The 19,852-nt window shown below is 35.8% G+C and overlaps 1 protein-coding gene across 1 annotated transcript; it reads left to right on the top strand.

Annotated features, from left to right (window-relative positions):
• The first annotated feature begins 652 nt into the window (after positions 1-652).
• LOC120129838 (sterol 3-beta-glucosyltransferase UGT80A2-like) lies at positions 653-18,767 on the top strand. Its single transcript, XM_039147241.1, has 14 exons — positions 653-1,017; positions 3,477-3,685; positions 4,648-4,881; positions 5,674-5,785; positions 12,819-12,989; positions 13,721-13,784; positions 13,958-14,015; positions 14,107-14,284; positions 14,516-14,646; positions 16,279-16,381; positions 16,460-16,536; positions 17,550-17,597; positions 17,746-17,895; positions 18,402-18,767. Exons 1-14 carry the CDS (start codon positions 804-806, stop codon positions 18,570-18,572), a joined length of 1,920 nt encoding a protein of 639 aa, XP_039003172.1. The 5' UTR covers positions 653-803; the 3' UTR covers positions 18,573-18,767.
• The last annotated feature ends 1,085 nt before the right edge of the window (positions 18,768-19,852 follow it).

Consider the following 19,852-nt stretch of genomic DNA (forward strand, 5'->3'; position numbering starts at 1 on the left):
CACGAGGAACATAAGGTGTGAGCTCAAAGAATAGTCCCCTATCCCATACGGAGGTGAAAACCACACGAGGGAGTAATTTCTCATTCACTTAAACAGGATAAGAGCAGGGTTTTAGCTTGTGTCATGAATGCAGTGCACAGTGGGTGAGGAAAAGCATAAAATAAATAATATACAACTCATTATTCTATTCTAATGACCCAAAATTAAATCTGTACATTTCACTCGAACCCGATCTGATTTGACCAAAAAATATATATCTTCCATCCGACTCTGATCGACTTGAATTTTTAGAGTACAAATATAATCTGACCCGACCTACCCGAACGTACAAAATAAAGACTTTATTAAAATAATAATAAGTTTTTTAATGAAAATTATATTATTATCTTCGGGTCGGACCCGCTCCGCCCCAATATCACTCCTTTAAAAATTCGATCCAATCTAACTTAAACCTAATTTTTTTTTAAAATCTGACCTAATCGAGTCAGGTCGAGACGAAACCGTTGATTCCTTAAATTGCCATCTCTGAATAGATATTTGAACTGACCAAAATATCCTTAGGAGTTCAGACAGATGGATTGCTTACGTGTCGTCTGTTCAGGAAGCTCTCGCAACCAAAGATTTCTCGTTTTGCAGACAATCCCCCACGCGCTTTCGAAAGTGCACACTTTTAAAGAAGATTCTCGGCATCCAAGCGGTTAACGGAGCAGCATAAAACACTTTTTGTTCGACGAATTGGAGTAGATCTGGAGAAACAGCAGAGAGTTTTCCGCTCTGAACGAGGAAGCTCTCCGCAGTCGGTGATGGCTTCGTCGCCGGAACATCGCCGCAACTCGACCTCCGCCTCCTCATCTTCCTTTTCAGTAGAAATTCCGGTGAAACGTGAGCAAGTGATATGTATCGATGCTAAAGTTATGGATAGTAGCAGAGGCTTCCATGAAGGCGCCAGTGGCGATGGTTTTCGCGCTGTAGTTGATCGCAGTGCATTGAATAACGGTGGCGGCGCCGAATCTTCAGGTGCGTCGAATTTATCTTCATGAACTTCGCTGCGCCTTAGCGATAGAATTTAAAACCTGAACGTTTTGTTGCGCTGTTTGTTTCTGGACTTTGTCTATTATTGCCTTGGTCGAGTTTGACTGAATTTTGGCCTGATTTTGACTTTTTCCATTTCATTATTGCATAATACTTGTCGCGGCTCATTCATTTATTGTTATTAAATTTGATAGTGTAATTTGCTATTTGTTGAGTTTTATTATTTGCAATAAGAATAACAATCTATCACTGGCTTACGATTTTAACAGATATAAATTTGGATTGGAAGTTCATCTTGATAGAAGTTAAGAGTTATAAGCTGTTGAGAGCAGTTACTTCTCCGGCTGTAGTTATAAATACATTTGAGTAAGCTGAAATAATAATACCATGATCATCTTTTCTTTGTTTTTCTTCTCTCATATCTTGGTTACTCATTCATGTCCAATGTAGAAGTTGACCACCAATGATGATTTCTCACGCATCTTAGGTGCTTGTATTGGGTAATAGCCTTTCTATTGGGATATTGCTTCCTCGAGGCAAATGATAATGACTTTTGTTAGAAATGTATATCATGGGTATGCTCATGTTGGAAGGACATCGATGCCATGTCTGACAGTTGACAGCAGAGAAGTAAAATGTAACAAAGGGAGAGGGAACTAGGAATGAGGAATAAAATTATTTGGAAAGAGATAAAAGTGACTGCAGGGTGGCAGTTGACTGGGTTAGGGATTTCGTTTCATGTCCTGTTGTTTATGCTTACATTGTTAAAGATATTTTTGAAAAACTTAGACTGTGTGAAGGTGTTATTAGATGGGTTAATAGGGCAGCTAATCTAGAGGCAGACGCTCTAGCTAAGGCTGGAATTGGTTGATAATTATGTTGTTTTTAAGGTTGTAACTATTTAGGTTGTCGATCTCCTTCAAGGAGTTCTAGGTATTTGTAATCTATTGTATTAAGTTTATTATTAATAAAATCCAAGGCACTCTTTTCCTCCTTCCGCTGATTAAGGAATTTTTTCAGAGTTCCATTAATCATGAAGGGAGTTTTTAATGAGGCCTAATATTCCTATAAAAAAAATAAAAGAAAAGGGAAGAATTGGGATTGAATGTCAAATATGATATATCGTTTTAATGAGGTAAAATCTGTCTTCTCATTCCTTTGTATTTGTTAGATGTTCTAACTTCCAAGCATGGAATGAGGAAGAGCACAACCTTCGCCCCCTATTATTTTCCAAAACTAACTAGTAATGGCAACCCCAGTTATCTCGCATCCTCCTTCCTTCCTTTTATGTTACAAGTTTGTTTTCCATTTTACGGAGAACAATATTATCCTTGCAGTTGGATTGTATTCTCATGTTATGCAATGCATAGAAGGGGGCTGCAAGTCTATTGTCACATCTATTGCTTCGTCCACACTTCTAATTGGGGTATTATTAGAAAAATATGAATTTTTGGTGTTTTGGAAATTACATGAGTTGGTATCGGCCATATCATGCAGGTTTTCCTTGATGTAAGTTTGGCTAATAGGCCTGTGAGAAACTGAGAATAAAAAAGGAAGAAATTGAAAGAAGAAAAAGAAGTTTTCTAATTAAAATTCTCATTGAAAAACAGAAAACACAGCCTGTTTTTATAGGTTATGGTTCACAAGCTAGAGTCATATCAAATTTCTTTTCTTCCTAACTTTTATCTTATCTCATAAGAAGCTTAATCCTAATCATACAATATAAATAACTCATAAATAAATAAAACTACTTATTCTAAAATATACTAAACTTCTAAGTGAAATAAAATTCCTAATTGTGTGTAACTTTCTACAAGGCCTGATATCAAATGGTTTTTAGAATGTCCTACTGAGATCCTGGAATCCTTTTTTGGTGTGGCTGATTCAATGGAATTAGCTGTAAATTAGAGGTCGATATCAGGTCTATTTCAGACAAGTTTGAAGGTGCTTGAGTATTCATAGCAAGGTGTCAAGCTGCTGGTAAATTAAGTTAATACCAAGCGCCTCTTCAGTTCCTTTAGAACATTTATTAATTGGAAGAGAATAGTTCCTTTTATAGACTGAAATCCCAGTGCTGATGGATATCTGCAATAGGCACATCTAAATATACATAGAAAAGCACAAATGAGGATAGGTTGATATTTATGCTTCTGTTATTTACTTCTGTTCAATCCTAGAAGTTGCAGCCATCATTTAATATCCAAATTAACAAAGTTAGAAGAAACTTTTTTATTATTACTTCCGTATAATGGATGTTTAAATGCTTTAATGTTGTTGTAACCTGAATAGTCTTGATACATGTGAGGATTGCTGGATGAAATGTCAGAAAACATTTTTTCTTTTCTCCATTTGGAAAAAAACAGTATATAAGGAGGCAACTTAATTTTGTATTCTCTTTGTATTATACATCCTTAAATTTGTTCTATATTTCTTACTGCATTCAGGCACTGTTCGTAGAAGTTTCTCTGAGGTTGGAACATCATCTGTGGGAACTTCAGACATTGAAAAATTGGATTCAAGCTTGCGTGAGCTTGAAATTCCAAAAAGTGAAGCACAAAAACATCGAAACATACTTGCTGAAGAGGCTGCACAGATTTTTGACAGTAATATACCTGACCAACAGAAGGCATTAAATTCTCAGGATGAATCACCTGTACCATTCCCTGTTGTCTCAATTTATCTTTGTAAAACTACAATTCACTCTCTTCTGCATGAGTACTAGATGTTTCCAGAGAATGATTCTATGGCACTGATTATTCTTAGTTAAGAACTTTTGATTAGGGAAGTGCTTATAAGTTCTTGGTGGAAAAATTAAATACCTAATGGTTAAAAAGGAACGTTCAAATTGTTTTTCTTCTATTTGGATGATTGTGTTGCGGTGTCCATATCATTGTGTGAACCTGCCTAGTCCACATCCGTGCTTCGTATATGACGAGTATCTATGAATTTGGCATATGATATCTAAATTCTTTCTTAACAAGAGAAAAAATGTTGTTGCCATCAATTGTTTGATGTTATGGACATGTTGATGAATGTATAGAATTTGTAATAAATTCAATAATAGTTTGTATACCATCTCAACAATTTGAGATAAAATCATAGAAGTATGGTCATGTCGGAGGACGTAAGAACAGCATGCGTGAAAAGTGTGGTATAGCGGATAGTTACAAGACAAAATTCATAGGACATATGCTGATAGTTACAAGACAAAATTCATAGGAGATACGTGGATAGATATGCTTAAGCAGTTTTAGGGTATCGCACTTATGCATTTTTAATATGTTTGTTTAAGGTTTTTTGTAAGCCACCCTTTCTTTTTACTAGTCTTCTTAAGTCTAGAAGATTTTTTCCTACTACAGATTAGCATTTAGGTTAGATAGAAATATACAGCAGGATATATGTAAAATCTGTAGTTAATAGTTGCATAATTTGCCATGATAGGAAACTACTTACCAATTCTTAGTATTGTTTCAGTTGTTCTCTTTGTATTTCAGTGATTATTCTTACAAATTGCCTTGATAAGTGGTTTCTTGGCTGGTGTGACAGACTGACAGGTTGATTGATCATTTGAGATGTGTAACTGACAATGTTATGAAATCTTATAAATCTGTGCAGCTTAAATTGTTGAACAGAATAGTCACCGTGAAAAGTGACGGGACTGTAGTGTTTGAAGTTCCTGAAGATGTTGAGCCCCGTGCTCTTGGTGGTGGACGGAGAGATGCATACATTGAAGTTGCTGAAGAAGAGGCACTTGATTTTCTGGATATTCCACCATTGCAAATAGTGATGCTTATAGTTGGCACACGAGGAGATGTGCAGCCATTTATTGCGATTGGAAAACGTCTCCAGGTTAGGAATCTGGAAGCCTATAACTTCTTTATAACCTCATTTGGGATTTCTGGTAATATACGTGTAAGTGGAAATTGGAGCAATTTTCAACCAAAATTATTAAGTTGAAGACTGAATTATTGCTCTGGTTTGTTTTCTTTATCTCTCTCTATCTCTATATTCTCTCTCTCTCTCTATATATATATATGTATGTATACATATTATATATAACAAATTCTGTATATTTAAGAAGAGCCAGTAAATGCTTCTTGTTCCTCACTTTAACTTAGGTTAACTTTTTAATAATAGGAAAAAGAATTCTGCTGTAGTCCATATAAAAACAGCTCTTTATGAGCAGTTTGCATATAGACTAGAAGCATTATACTTGGTGATGGTCATTTAGGTGTTTGCTGCCTTGATCAGGATCAAAGTGTTGCTAGCTGTTATTGACTCAATATTGTTGCTTATGAAACGTAGAGTGTTGGATGAATTTCTCTGATTGCATGTGTCTTGATTCATTGCTCTGAATTAGGTTTATCTTTTATACTTAAAACTAAAAATTTAAAGTTTTCTATTCCTTTTTTTCTTGGTGTTTAAATGCAAAAGATGATGTTCATGCAGTACTAGTTCATCATTTTGTCTAATAGGTATATATTCTTTTGAAACCTGGTTGGCAACAACTAGCATGCTGCTTTTGCCTCACAAGCTTGTGCTTACTGCATTGTTAAGAAAAAAAAGAGTATAACAGTTAAGCTCAATCCTGTTTATTGTTTGTTTAAAATGATACTATTCGAAAGGATGTTTTGCATGCAGGATTATGGTCATCGTGTAAGGTTGGCGACTCATTCAAATTTCAAAGAGTTTGTGCTGACTGCTGGGCTGGAGTTCTATCCATTGGGCGGAGATCCAAAAGTTCTTGCCGGATGTATGTACCTAACCCATTATTTGATTTTCTGGTGTAACCTTCTAGGAATTCTGATAAGATCATTTTGAGGTTGTTCCTATTTGTAATTAAAATTAGTGCCATGCGGATTATTAACATATAAATAATTGCATGACATTTTTCATTCATCTTTACAGCTGTAGCACTGAACCTTCTTGTTACTTTTAAGTTTGTCAATAACCCAGCTTCATATAAAAAATGTTGGTGTTAATTTTAAGATTGTCCGGTAAGCTCAAAGCAATATATCAATGAAATTGAATGTTTTTTTGATAGGAATAGTAGGCCTCATTAAAAACCCCTTTCATGATTAACGGAACTTGAAAATAGTTCCTTAATCAGCGGAAGGAGGAAAAGAGTGCCCTAGGATTTCATTAACCTCAAATAATTACAAAGTAATACAAAGTCTAATCTCCCTCAAGAGATAAAAAACCAAAAAGAAACAGCCCTTAACAGAACATAATTATCAACCAATACCAGCCTTAGCTAGGACATCCGCCTCTATATTGGCTGTCCTACTAACCCATCTAATAAGATCTTCATAAACACTAAGCTTTTGAATAATGTCCTTAACAACTTGAACATAAACGACAGGACATGAAACAACATCCTTGACCCAACCAATTGCCACCTTACTATCACTCGATAATCAATCTATCTTTAAACCTATGGTGAATAGATTCATAATAATCTAAACCCTTTAGGATAGCTTTCAATTCCATCAAAGTTGGAGGTCCTGGACCAGCAAGCTCTTTGAAGGAGCCAAGAATCGAACCATAAATGTCTTTCAGAACACCACCTAAACCACTCCTCTTCCAATCACTAGAAGTAGCCGCATCCACATTAAGTTTAATAAAACCCTTTGGAGGAGGGGACCAAGGAAACTTAGTTGAAATCCGATTAGAATGAGACGAGCAAGAATCCACTAAGGAAGGGTCGGCAATAAGAGCATCCTTGGAAATAGAAATATGAGTTTCCCTAGCTAGAAACCATGAAGCAAGCCTGCACCTTGCTAGAAAGAACATTTCTACTCGATCAAGCTTCCCTCCTTCGAACACTATATAATTCCTAGTTTTCCATATTGTCCATAAAACCACTCCAGGGATAAATGACCACATAAGAGAGTTGGTCTTCAAGTCAGTCCATGCTAATAGGAATCTTTTAGCATCTTCATGAAAAATAGACTGAAAATTCCAATAGCCCATGAATTTAGTCCATATTGGCCAAACAACCGAACAAGAAAAAAATAGATGAGATGAAGACTCTTCTTCTAGATTACAAAAAGGACACAAAGTATCATTTATGCCCTGAACACCTCTCTTAACCAGAGCTGTCTTCACTGCCAGCTCCTTTAAGATAACTTGCCAAAGAAAAGTCTCCACTCCTGGAGGCAGCAGGCCCCTCCAAATAATAGACTTCCAAAATTTAGCTTCCTCCGAATTGGAAGTACCCGAATAAGATAGATTAGCACATGATTTAACAGTGAAAACCCCTTCTCAAGTCCCCTTCCAAAATAGTCCATCAACAGCATCAGCAGAAATAGAAAAATATGAAATAACAGCCATCAAGTTTGACCATTGTTCAAATTCCCAGTCATTCAACTCCCTTCTCAACTGAACGTTCCAAAACCAGCCCCCAGAGCTGTATTCCCCAAACTGAAATAATCTTCCAGTTTTGTTCACTGCAATAGAGAAAAGTCTAGGGAACATGACCATCAAAGGATGATCCAATGCCCAAGTGTCTTGCCAAAACCGAATATTCCTTCCATTGCCAATTTTATAGCTATAATTGCTTCTGATACTATAGCCCATCGAATCAGCTTTAAAATGATTACTCACCATAGATCTCCATATCCAAGAAAATTTAGGAGAAACCTTATTGTCAAACTGCATCAAGGAAGAGTCCATTTTATATTTAATGCAAAGCATTTCCCTCCAAGTCTCCTTCCTCTCAATAGCAAACCTCCAAGCCCATTTTTCCAATAGAGCCCTATTCATCGTATTTAAATTAGGAACTCCCAAGCTTCCTTCAATTTTTGGTTTACAAACGTCGGTCCAGCTTACCCAATGGATCTTCTTCCTCCCATCTCCACCACCCCATAAAAAATTTGACATAATAGAATTAAGGGTCTTGTATACTGAAGCTGGAACCTTAAACAATGACAAATAGTATATAAGAAGTGAACATAGGACTGACTTAATCAGAACCAACCTGCCTGACAGTGACAAAGCGGAGCCTTTTCAGCTCGCTAACCTCTTATTGAAGCTTTGAACCACTGGATCCCACAGACTGTTGGAGTTTCTGTGTGGACCAAGAGGGAGTCCCAAATATTCTGAGGGAAAAGAACCCACTGAACATCCAATCGTAGCTGCCCAATCCTTAATTTCCTCTACCTTTAAGTTCACCCCAAACAATTTACAGTTCTTCAAGTTCAACTGAAGTCCAGATATAATCTCAAACACTCGAAGCACCCTCTTCACATTCAAGATCTGTTTTTTCGATGCACCACAGAAAATTATAAGGTCGTCTGCAAATTGAAGATTTGTTAAATTAAAATTCCTCTCCTCATTTCTAATGACCAAACCCGAAAAAAGCCCCCCTGAAACAGCCTTAAGTATCAATAAATTCAAGAGTTCCCCAACTATATTAAACAACAATGGAGACAAGGAACAACCTTGACGAAGACCCTTAGCCATTGGAATTTTCTCGGTTGGAACCCCATTCACCAACACTGAAACAGTTGCTGAAGTGATGCGCTTCGAAATCCACCCTATCCATCTAGAACCAAAGCCCATTTCCTTCATAATTCTGAACAAAATAGGCCAGTCAAGAGTATCATATGCTTTCTTGAAATCAACTTTAAAAACACATCCTTTTATACCATTCTTCTTCCAAAAGTCAATCCCTTCATTGGCTATAAGGGAACAGTCCTAGATTTGTTGACCGGGGATAAAAGCGAACTAACATGGACTGATCAAATCTGAAATGTAGCTCCTAAGTCTCCTTGACAGACATTTAGAGGATCTTGTACAAACCACCAACTAAGCTTTTAGGTCTAAAATCGTCCAAACCACCAATGTTTGAAATCTTTGGAATAAGAGTGATGAATGTGTGATTTATTCCATGTTCCCATTCCTTCCCCAAGTAAAAATTCTTAAAGAATTTCATAATATCTTCCTTAAGGACCTGCCAAAACCTCTTGAAAAAACCCAGATTAAAGCCATCAGGACCCGGAGCTTTGTTACTACCACAAGACTTCACAATATCCCAAACTTTCTCCTTTGAAAATTCCTGCTCTAAGAACTGAATGTGCTCCAAAGAAATTTTGGAAAAATCCAGTTTTAAGTCGTCAATTTCTAAAGTAGATCGGTCATTGTAGATCTTAAAAAAATAATCCTTTACAATGGCCTTAATTGCAGTTGGGTCTTCAACTGTTTCTCCTCTAAAATTTAGTGCAACCAGAGCATTCCTCTTCTTCTTAACCGTAGCACAGGTATGGAAGTATTTAGTATTGCGATCCCCATCTTCAATCCATTTAGATCTCGAGTACTGAAACCAAATCTGCTCCTGGATCTTGTGAAGCTTCCACAATTCTGCTCTATAATTTTTCAACTCTGTTAATACCTCACTGTCGACATCACCCTGCTTTTGTTGAATATCAGCCTCTATCATCGAAATTTTCTTCTCTAACTCTGAAATCAAGTCTCCTAGGTACTTATCTCTGTTTCCAGTCCACTTCTTTATTGCATGTTTGGCATTCCTTAAAAGACTAAAAGCACCTGCCTTCTTCTGACTTTTCTTACAACTCTGAATAGAAGAAATAACCATATCCTCAAAACCCTCATCATCCATCAAATAGTTGAATAGTCTAAACGGTTTTTGACCCCAGTCCACTCCTTTATTCACAAGAACTATAACATTGTGATCTGATAATGATCTTGGTAGAAGAGATTGCAAAATGTCCAGAAACAAAGCTAGAAATTGACTGTCAACCAAAAAACGATCCAATCTTACAAAAGTGGGATTCTCTTAGTTATTACATCAAGTGAACCTACCCTCATTCATAGGAAGAACAATTAAGTCCGTATGAAGAATGAACTCATTAAAGATCTCTATTGAGCTCCTACTTTGACCTTTGCCCATCTTCTCATCTTCTTGTAAATAGACATTGAAGTCCCCTCCCACACAAACGGGAAAATTCTGTCCACTAAGAAAATTGCTTAATTCTTAAAAAAAAAACCAGCTTTCTCCTCCTCCACTGCTGGACCGTATACATTGATGAAACCACAACTGAAGTTTTTATTCCGAAATTTACCAAAACTAGCTATAAATCTCCTACTAATAAACTGACTCTCCAACTCAAAGATATTGTCATCCCAACAACACAACAGGCCCCCTGCTGATCCAATTGAAGGAGATTCCAAAACTCCTTTAAGCTTATTAATCCCACTCCTCCTTAAAAAAGATCTCTTAAATTTTTCAGTCTTGGTTTCTTGCAGCCAAAGGAAAGTAGGATTTAAGCTAGTGACTAAATTCTGAACAACCCTCTTTTTTCATTTTTCCCCAAACCCCTAACATTCCATGAACATATTACTAACTTTGTCATCTTCATAAAAGGAAAAAGGTACAAACAAAACCCTCAATCAACCAAACCTTGATTAACCCCATTCAACCCTTTCTCTAGAGCTATGATTTTTTCCAAAAAGGCTTCTTTCCCTTCCTTAAAAGACACTCCCAAAAGCTTACTAACCTTCCAAGTTTCTACAGCTTCTTTCAATAAACTCGAGAAAGCTGAGGAGGATGTTGTATCAATGCTCACCTGGTCAAGGGCTTCTCGAAACAAGATCCTTCTAGTTCTCCTCTTCCTTCTAATTAACAAACCAGATTTAGATCTTAAGCATTCACCTTCAGAAAAGTAACCTTCAATCTCCCTCTCTACGCTCCCATCCCCAAAACCATTGTCAATGCTCGGAAGAAGACTACCATCAACAATGAGCTCTGCTGATAAACAAAGTTGTTTTGTAGTACTGGAATCCACATCCAACTTCCTCTGCCCAACTATGGTGCCATCTATTTCATTCGAGAAGTTCAACAAATCCCCATACCAATATCTTCTTTCCCTCAACCTGCTATAGACCCTTTTGCAACTGCTCAAACTTATTGTTTCCAGCACATCACTCTCTGTTGTGAACTTTCTTCTAGAACGGAGTAACTGTCTCCCCTTTGAGATGTCTCCTAAATTAGTTGAAACCAGTTCAACCAGCCTTAAGCTTTCTTCTTCAGCCTCTATTTCTGCATTAACCAACTTCTCTGTAATTGGGCTCGTCTCCAATACTTTAAACGTTTTCCTGTTTTTTCCTGCTAAATTAAGGTTCTCAACCAATTCCCCAAACTTATTAATTGTAAATGCTGGCCCAGAAATGAAACCCGAAAAGTCTTTTGACCCAAACTGCCCAGAGTCTTTAGAATGGGCCTGAGATTCATCAGCCGAATAATGTTGACTTCTAATCCCCAAACCTAAAAACTCACAAACTTTTAAACTCCCAACATTCTGACTTTCTGGAAGACCACAATTGATACCTTTCCTATCTAAGGAAAGCCTTGCTAGCTGTCTATTCTCACTAACTCCTCCAGAACCACGAAACACACCCTGGTCAATCCAATTGTCCACTGAAAGACGATTTTTTCTTGCTGTACATGCCTCACCTTCCCCATGATCTGACAACAATCTATCTTCATCCTCCTCAGACATAATTTCTTCAAAAAATGCCTCACCGGAATCCTCCACCGGAAAATTACTGAAAAACGAACTTGAATACTCACTTGTTGATCCATTCTTGATACTTACTTTGAATGATCTTCCATAAGATCCAAGAGTGATCACCTCTGGAACATCAAAGGGGCTTGCCACCCTCAATAAAATTCTTTCCATTGTGAGGTCTTCTCTTTTCCTTGTACTCTCATGAATACCTACCACATTGCCCCATCTACCAGCCAACTTCTCTAAGAAAGATTCATTCCAGCATAACAAAGGAACCCCTATTAATTCTGCCATGCAGAAGGCCATTGGAACTCCGGCCTCATTCAGTAAAGGTTCCACTCGTTCAAACCACTGTTTTAAAACCTCTTCCTTTTTGCTCCGTAAATCCAACATCTCCTCATAAGATTTAAGAACTAAAACGCAAGAATTCCATACATAACCCCATCTAGTAATTTGAACATCATAGCCTTCCTTTAATAAGGCATTCCGAATGAACTCAACTTGAAAAGAGTATTTGATAATCCCTGTTAACGACCTCTTCACCCAGTTGGCACTTTCTGATGGAATATGCATCTCCAAAATATTTTTCTTGACATTCCTCCTTTGGATATCCTCAGACAATAGTTCTTTGTTCCCCCTTGTATTCCCATTTGACATCAGAGCATCCCTATAAGTTCTGTCGTCCCTTCTACTTCTGATAATATTTTCTCTTTCTCTTGATTTTGAAGAATCTGCATTAATCTGACCAGAAGCCTTGTTTGAAGAAGTATGCACCACCCTTGACCTTGAACGTTCATTCTTAAATCTGGCAAGACTAACTGAGATCTTCCTTCCATCAATCACAACCCTGTTTAACTCATCAACAACCCTCCTCAAATCTTCCTCCCTCTTAAAATGAACAAAAGCAAAGGTGGAAAATCTGTACTTTGGATTTCTTATTTGATTGGGAATAAAAACTCTCATAACAGGACCATGGACTAAGAATATTTCCCTAAGCGTATGACGAGAAACCCTCCTACTCAGGTTGTCGATAAACGCCGACCAACACTCATCGGGAACTGACTTTTCTTTCAAATTCTCTCTCTCTACGTTTTTCTCTCTCACTCATTGACTCTGCTTTTGACATTTTTTTTTACTTATTTTTATCCTAGAAAACATCTTTTTGATGAAATTGAATGTGAATAGTTGTTAAAAGTTTGGATCTCCTGCAAGGCTTCTTAATTATTTCTTTTACCTTGATTTTTTTCCTCTGAGCAGATATGGTGAAAAATAAAGGCTTTTTGCCATCAGGCCCTTCTGAGATTCCCATTCAGCGAAATCAAATAAAGGATATTATCTACTCGTTGCTTCCAGCTTGCAAAGAACCTGATCCTCATTCTGGTATCCCTTTTAAAGCAGATGCAATCATTGCAAATCCTCCAGCATATGGTTAGATTTCATTACTTTTCTATTAGTTTTTGTGGTCTTGTATTTGTGTGTGTGTGTATATATATAAACACATACATACAGGGGCGAATACCTACCTACCCCCTTAATGGTAGAATTCCTCTTTTAGTCCCTTAAAAAATTTAATGCCTCAGTTTAATCTCTCTCTTGCCCCTTAATTAAATGGAAAATTTTCATTTTTCCCCTCCTAAGAAATAATAATTTAATTTAATACCTTTTAATACAAATTTTTTCCTTTGCCCCCCGCCCCCTCAATTTTTTTAATTTTATGTTGGTCACCCCAAGATGATATTCCTACGCTCGCACCTATACACACACACAATCATGTTTAAGTTTGTGCTTATGGGTCTGAATAATGGGAATGGGGGGGGGGTCTAAGATTTGATGTTCCAGTTCCTCTTATTATGTATCTTTGCATTTATTTATCGTGCATGCATAAAGGCCTTTTGGCGGTATTGAGTACAATATTATTCTTTTTAACACTCTGATTTTAGCATCTTGGTGTAGTGTGAGTTTATGCCAGAATCATAAATGTGATATGGACAAGCAGATTCCTAATGAAGTTGTCCCTGTTTGTGAAAAGATTCTGGTGTGAAAATGTGATGATTTCTCTTAGGATGTGTATTATCTGTTTGTTTCTGGAATAGAAGTACTTTATTCTTGTTTGATTTATTTGTTCATAGTCTGATAGAAACTTTTTCAACGCTGTTTAGGACATACCCATGTGGCCGAGGCATTAAAAGTACCAATTCACATATTTTTCACAATGCCATGGACGTAAGTCTTGTCTGGGTAATGTTATCTACAGATTAATTAGATTTTGCTCTAACATCTCCAAAGCTAGCAGTGCACAATTTTCATTTCTTGTTTTGTATCAGTCTGTTGTTCTATTACATGACTTAATGGGCCCTCTTAGACTGATTTGCACAATCTGTTATTGTTTCCTCCAGGCCAACGAGTGAGTTCTCGCATCCATTGTCCCGTGTGAAGCAACCTGCTGGATATCGAGTGAGTTCTGTGAAGTATATTCACATTTATCATTTTTTACCATGTATTTTTGTTTGGACCTTCTCATTATATTTGTTTGTGTTTTCCACAGCTTTCATATCAAATTGTTGACTCAATGATTTGGCTCGGGATAAGGGATTTGATAAATGATCTTAGAAAGAAAAAGCTGAAGTTACGACCAGTCACATATTTGAGTGGTTCCCAAGGCTCTGATTCTGATGTGCCTCATGGATATATATGGAGTCCTCACCTTGTTCCTAAACCTAAAGGTGGTCGTTGTTATAGGTCTATTGTAGAGTGTAGAACTTAAAAGATATTACTCTGGTTTTTAATAAGCTTGTTTCTTTTTTAAATTCTTTACGTCAGTTCATGTTCTCTCCATCTTATGTAATAAAGTGTGAGGACATCCTCTTAGAAGAAACAATATATTCTGTAACAACTTTACATGCTAGCAAGAGTTGCTCAAACAGACGGATGACACTTTTATTTTCCTCCTTCAGATTGGGGACCGAAGATTGATGTGGTAGGCTTTTGCTTTCTTGATCTTGCAAAAAATTATGAGCCTCCAGCATCACTCGTACAGTGGCTTGCAGCTGGTCCAAAGCCTATATATATTGGATTTGGTAGCCTTGTGAGTTTGATTTCTTTTCTCATTTATCATTTGCTGTATAGTCTGCTGTAATTTGTGAGTTTTTTCCCCTATTAAGTAGCAGATATTTGTAGCAGTGCCTACTTGGGAATTTTTCTTTGCACTGAGAAATCCATTAAAAAGTTATGTTATTAATATAAATCCCAAATTATTTTATACTATATAGCGAAATGGTGACCGGCCAAATGGGCTTCTCTGTTGAGGGTATTTTTGTCTCTTTTTCTCTTATACTTTTTTTACTGTAAGTTGAGATAGTAGAAAATGCCTGAATTTATTTCCTGAATCAACAGAAGTTTGGTGGTGCTTTGGACGTAACCTTTCTGTGAAAAATATTGTCCGAGGAAATCACAGAGGATCAAATTTTGTTTACTAATGATGTGCTAAGCATATCTCATATACAAAGACCAAAACGATTACTCCCTGTACACAACAAAAAGTATTGGGGACGCCTAATTACCTGAAGTTTATGATTTATCCTGGGGATTTTATAATATAATTGTAATACAATGCTTGCATGCCCTGGGTAAGGATTACATCTCAAGTTTGGTCTGTAGAGATGGGTTCCTTCCCTTTTACAGGTCAAGAGATCTATCAAGATACCGAGTAACATAGCGAGATAGGTTAAGAATTTTAACTGGCCTTAGTTGTAAGTTTTTTTCCAGACTTTTCAATTAAAGATATGAACTTGGTTTTCTATGTTGATGAATCTGTTAAGGAATTTTTGGTTTACTAAAGCATTTCTCTTGAAATCTCAACCATTAGTGTAGCTGTGCTTGGTCATTTCCTGCTTGTTTTCTTTTTGTTTCCTCTTGATACGGAAAGGTTGTTCTGTTTGATTTCTTATGTTGAGTTTTTTTAACTGTATTCCTCCAGACGTCTCTAGTATGTTAGCTAGGGAAACTGCTGAAATTCTTAAATTGTTGTAGAATTTTGGATCACAACTTATGTACTGAAAGGTATCAGTCCCTATAGTGTTGCAACCAGAAATTTCACTGCTTCATTATTTACAGACTAAGCTATAAGGTCGTGAGCCCTAAACATTCAATGACTATCTTGTCTTACCTTTTTAAGTAGCTCTTCCCAATGGATGTTTGACACAACTACATTTTGTTTGATACTCGTAGGATGAAATGAATTTTTTTTTATATTTAAACTTTTATTGCTTTTTTTCTAATCACTTTATACTATTTTAATGGAGCCTGGTAAAATCCTCAAGAGCAAGAATACTAGGATTGAAATAGAGAAGTATAGAATTTAGAAACCCTTCGTTGTTGTTCCTAGGGAGTTTGTGTTTTGTCCATTTTGTTAAGCATAGGATATGACGAAGATTTGTTTTCTAGTACGTTTTGTATGAGTTACTTGTGTCCCCGATATAAAACCAAGCCTAATGAATGCGATAAATGATTTCATTTTTTATTGTTTTTCCTATTTTTCATTGGATACAGACCTGTCACATTGACCATAAAAATAGATTGCAATATAGTGAATTTATATCACTGTGACGTTGGTTGGTCGCTATTAGATACTGTTCTAACTTATTTGATCTTACATATATGGATTTTATTTTCTTTAAAGTATATGATCTTTTTGTAAAACTCTTTCAACTCATGTCAGCCAGTTCAAGAACCAGAAAAAATGACCCAAATAATTGTCGAAGCATTGGAACAAACTGGACAGAGGGGTATCATTAATAAAGGCTGGGGTGGCCTCGGCAAATGTAAGTTCTTTTATTCTTACTTTTTACTAACCTAGATCGTGTGCATATTCACTTAGCTGTTTTGTTAATTATTCTCAGTGGCAGAACCCAAGGACTTTGTTTACTTATTGGACAACGTCCCTCATGATTGGCTATTTTTGCAATGCAAGGCTGTGGTGAGTTCATTACAAGAGCACGGCTTTTCTTGGGATTCTTTCTTGTTATATCTGTTTAGCCTCTTTATTCACTGATTGCATTGTATTTAGTGGTCAACCATTTGACCACAGCTTATAGTAGAAGTTTCTTTGAGAGTTATTGTCGGAAATGTTTGTTTGGTCTTGTATTCTTGTCCTTCCTTATTGTCCTGAATGATTACAAGTTTGACATGACAAATTCGCAAAGTTACAGCCTTTCCCCCTTGTCTTAGAAAAGGGCAGAAAGCTCTAAATATTTTGAAACTACTATCACTTTGTTCCCTCCTCGAACTTCACATGTGCGCTCTTGTTATAACATTAATGTCGTTACTTTAAGAAAAAGCAGTTTTCTTTGGGTTAATGGTATTCTTTGATGAGATGATTACTCTATTGGCTCGGTGATCCCTATGTTTTATCCCAATTGAAGCATGGACACCAGCTGAATACCAGATGGTATGTCAAAGAAGTTTGGCTTTTATGGCTAGAGGAGGTCGCATGATGAATGATTAGAGCAGAAGCCAAGTGATGCTACTACTAACACATGATTTAAAAGTAGCTGAAAGTGATAGGCAGGCATAAAGCAGTATAGCATGCTTATTAGGATGTGCAAGTATTTGACCATTCCTATTAACCTTCGAATTATTATCAGTTCGATCCTCTTAAAATTTCTGATATCTATGTTGCTTTGTCCCCTAATTTTAATTGAAGTACTAGTGTCCTGAATCCTTGTCTGTCAAAGTATCTGGACTTCTGTTTGAAAGTATCATATATCTGTACATGAATATAAGGATGTGGTCCTTCAAGGACCCTTGAAATACATGGAAAACTTAAAAAAAAGTCTGTATTGGATACTACCCTCATCTATCACCCCCACCTGAATTCAAGTAACATAGTTTGATATTTCTCATGTTTTGGCACTTCAAGTAGTTTCTCTTGAAAACTACTTCTCCTGTTTGGTTTTGAGCGGCAAGATCTTTTTGTTATCCTGATTTCAGGTTCATCATGGTGGTGCTGGAACAACAGCTGCTGGTCTTAAAGCTGCGGTAAGAGCAAACATTTTGATCTTTGCTTGTCTACTTCTTGTTCCATGACTAGCTGCATTCATTGCCTTGCCTAGTGCAATAACCTTGTGCTTTTGGTTTCATTTGGCGTTCACCTGCCTTTGTTCCGGATTTCTGTCCTCAATTTTAGTGCCCAACAACCATTGTACCGTTCTTTGGTGATCAACCTTTCTGGGGTGACCGAGTGCATGCTAGAGGAGTGGGACCTCCTCCCATTCAGGTCGATGAATTCTCACTTCCCAAGTTGATTGATGCAATAAAATTTATGCTAAACCCAAAGGTAATTCTTTTCATTTTTCCATTTCGAGTCGAGGGTTATGTTGTTTGGGCTTGAGTGTGAGTGTTGAATATGGGTTTGTGTTCACCACCGTGTTCGGGCAAGGCCCATTTGATGCTCATTTGTGTGTGTAAAGAATGTTGAAAATAGGGCTAATGTAAAGTGAAGTAAAAAGGAATTGAGTGATGAAATAAATTAAATGACAAAGGTAAGAAAAAAGTGAAAAACTTCACTAGTATATTCAAGTAACAATAGATTACAAGTTTAATATGTATATATAGTAGGTTAGAACAAGTATTTAATTTAAACTAAACTACTTAGTAGTTATCCTTATCTAACTTTCTAAGAGTTAATTTAAACTAAACTACTCAGTAGTTATCTTTATCTAACTTTCTAAGAGTTAGTGTTATATTAAAATACTAATTAATTATCCTTATCTATCGCATAACCTACAAAGAAATAGTTTAAAAGAATTTCTTTTCCCATGAACTTAGTAATGAGATATTCAGGTGAAAGAGAAGGCCATTGAACTTGCCAAGGCAATGGAGAACGAGGATGGGGTGAGCGGCGCGGTAAAAGCATTTTTTAAGCATCTTCCTTGCAATAAGCCAGAACACGAGCCATCACCGGAGCCACCATCAATTCTGTTTTCCATCAGACGATGTTTCGGTTGTTCGTGATTCCGGTATGTCTGTTTTTTTGTAAATTTTTTCATATAATGTGTTCTACAGTGTCATACATGCCCTCTTTCTCACATGTCTATCCAAACATTAATGAATTCACATTCCTGCTTCTAGAAATCTAATTATGTACAATTGGAGCTACACTTTAGTGTAAAACATTAATTAGCATTCATCTGGTAGGTAAAAAAAATGCCCTCTTTCTTTCATTTTTTAGTTACTATCATTTATAAAAGAAATAGAAACGCAGTGACATAAAATTACTGTTTTCATTCAGTTTTACAGTTTCTTGATGTAATTGATAGGGTGGATGAATTCGATTGTGATTTTTTTTTGTCATTTAGACAAAAGCATATCACTTACGGTTACAGCAATTTATTAATCAATCACAATCCAGAACTACGCCCACAAAAATAATGGCATAATGTCAAAAATAGCTCTTTTAAGATTTATCAAAATAATTTTTGTTCCTATTTTTGTATCAGAATTTTTGGCTTCATTTTGGGATAAAAACTCTTTCTATAGATGAAAACTATTAGTTAAAACATGATTAATGTTTCAAAATAGAAGTCTTTTTCAACTTAAAATAAAATGTTAAGCATTAAAATATTTAAAAAAAATAAATGATAAAATGATTATTCTTTCAATTGTTAGGAGTTTTTGTCTTAAAATGAAACGTTAAAGGTCAAAATGTTATATATATAGTAGGGGCAAAACGAATATTTTGGTAAATGTTAAGGGTTAATTTTGACAGTAAAAAATAATTGTGGAATCTATGCTTTTCAAAGTGGACCTAGTTTCTTTTTGGTGAAGTACATACTCTCCGAATTATGATATTTTTTTTTATCGTTTTGGTTAATAAACTTTCGAATGACTTTCTAAATAATTATTAGTTATTAAAACTATCGGAATATGTTTTGGTCACTATGCCTTTATGAAATATGTTATTTTTTTGGAATTTTAAACATAGATTAAAAAAATATGAAAATATATGTATACAAAAATTATAATTTATTTCTTAAAATTATAAAGATATTTTTTAAATTATATTCTTTTTAAATCATATTAAATCAAAGAAAAATATTTAACAAACAAAAGTTATTGGGAAATTAAGGTGTGTTTTTATGAGACATTATCGCGTTTAACTTTTATTTTATATGGTTAATTTTTGGTTACCAAGTAATGGTCAGTAGTTTGATTTGATAATATTTAAATGATTAAATAATTTGATTGATGAAATTTAACTATCAATTAGTTAAAGTGAAAAAGGATAATAATTA

Source organism: Hibiscus syriacus, unplaced genomic scaffold (assembly GCF_006381635.1).
Source record: "Hibiscus syriacus cultivar Baekdansim isolate YM2019G1 unplaced genomic scaffold, ASM638163v2 tig00110503_pilon, whole genome shotgun sequence".
Classification (NCBI taxonomy): domain Eukaryota; kingdom Viridiplantae; phylum Streptophyta; class Magnoliopsida; order Malvales; family Malvaceae; genus Hibiscus; species Hibiscus syriacus.

Bases quoted from the DNA above. Each gene is read 5' to 3' on its own strand.
- LOC120129838 (XM_039147241.1), top strand. From the start codon at position 804: ATGGCTTCGTCGCCGGAACATCGCCGCAACTCGACCTCCGCCTCCTCA. The intron at 5,786-12,818 runs GTATGTACCTAA...TCCTCTGAGCAG, and splicing joins TCCAAAAGTTCTTGCCGGAT to ATATGGTGAAAAATAAAGGC. The intron at 17,896-18,401 runs GTAATTCTTTTC...TGAGATATTCAG, and splicing joins AATTTATGCTAAACCCAAAG to GTGAAAGAGAAGGCCATTGA.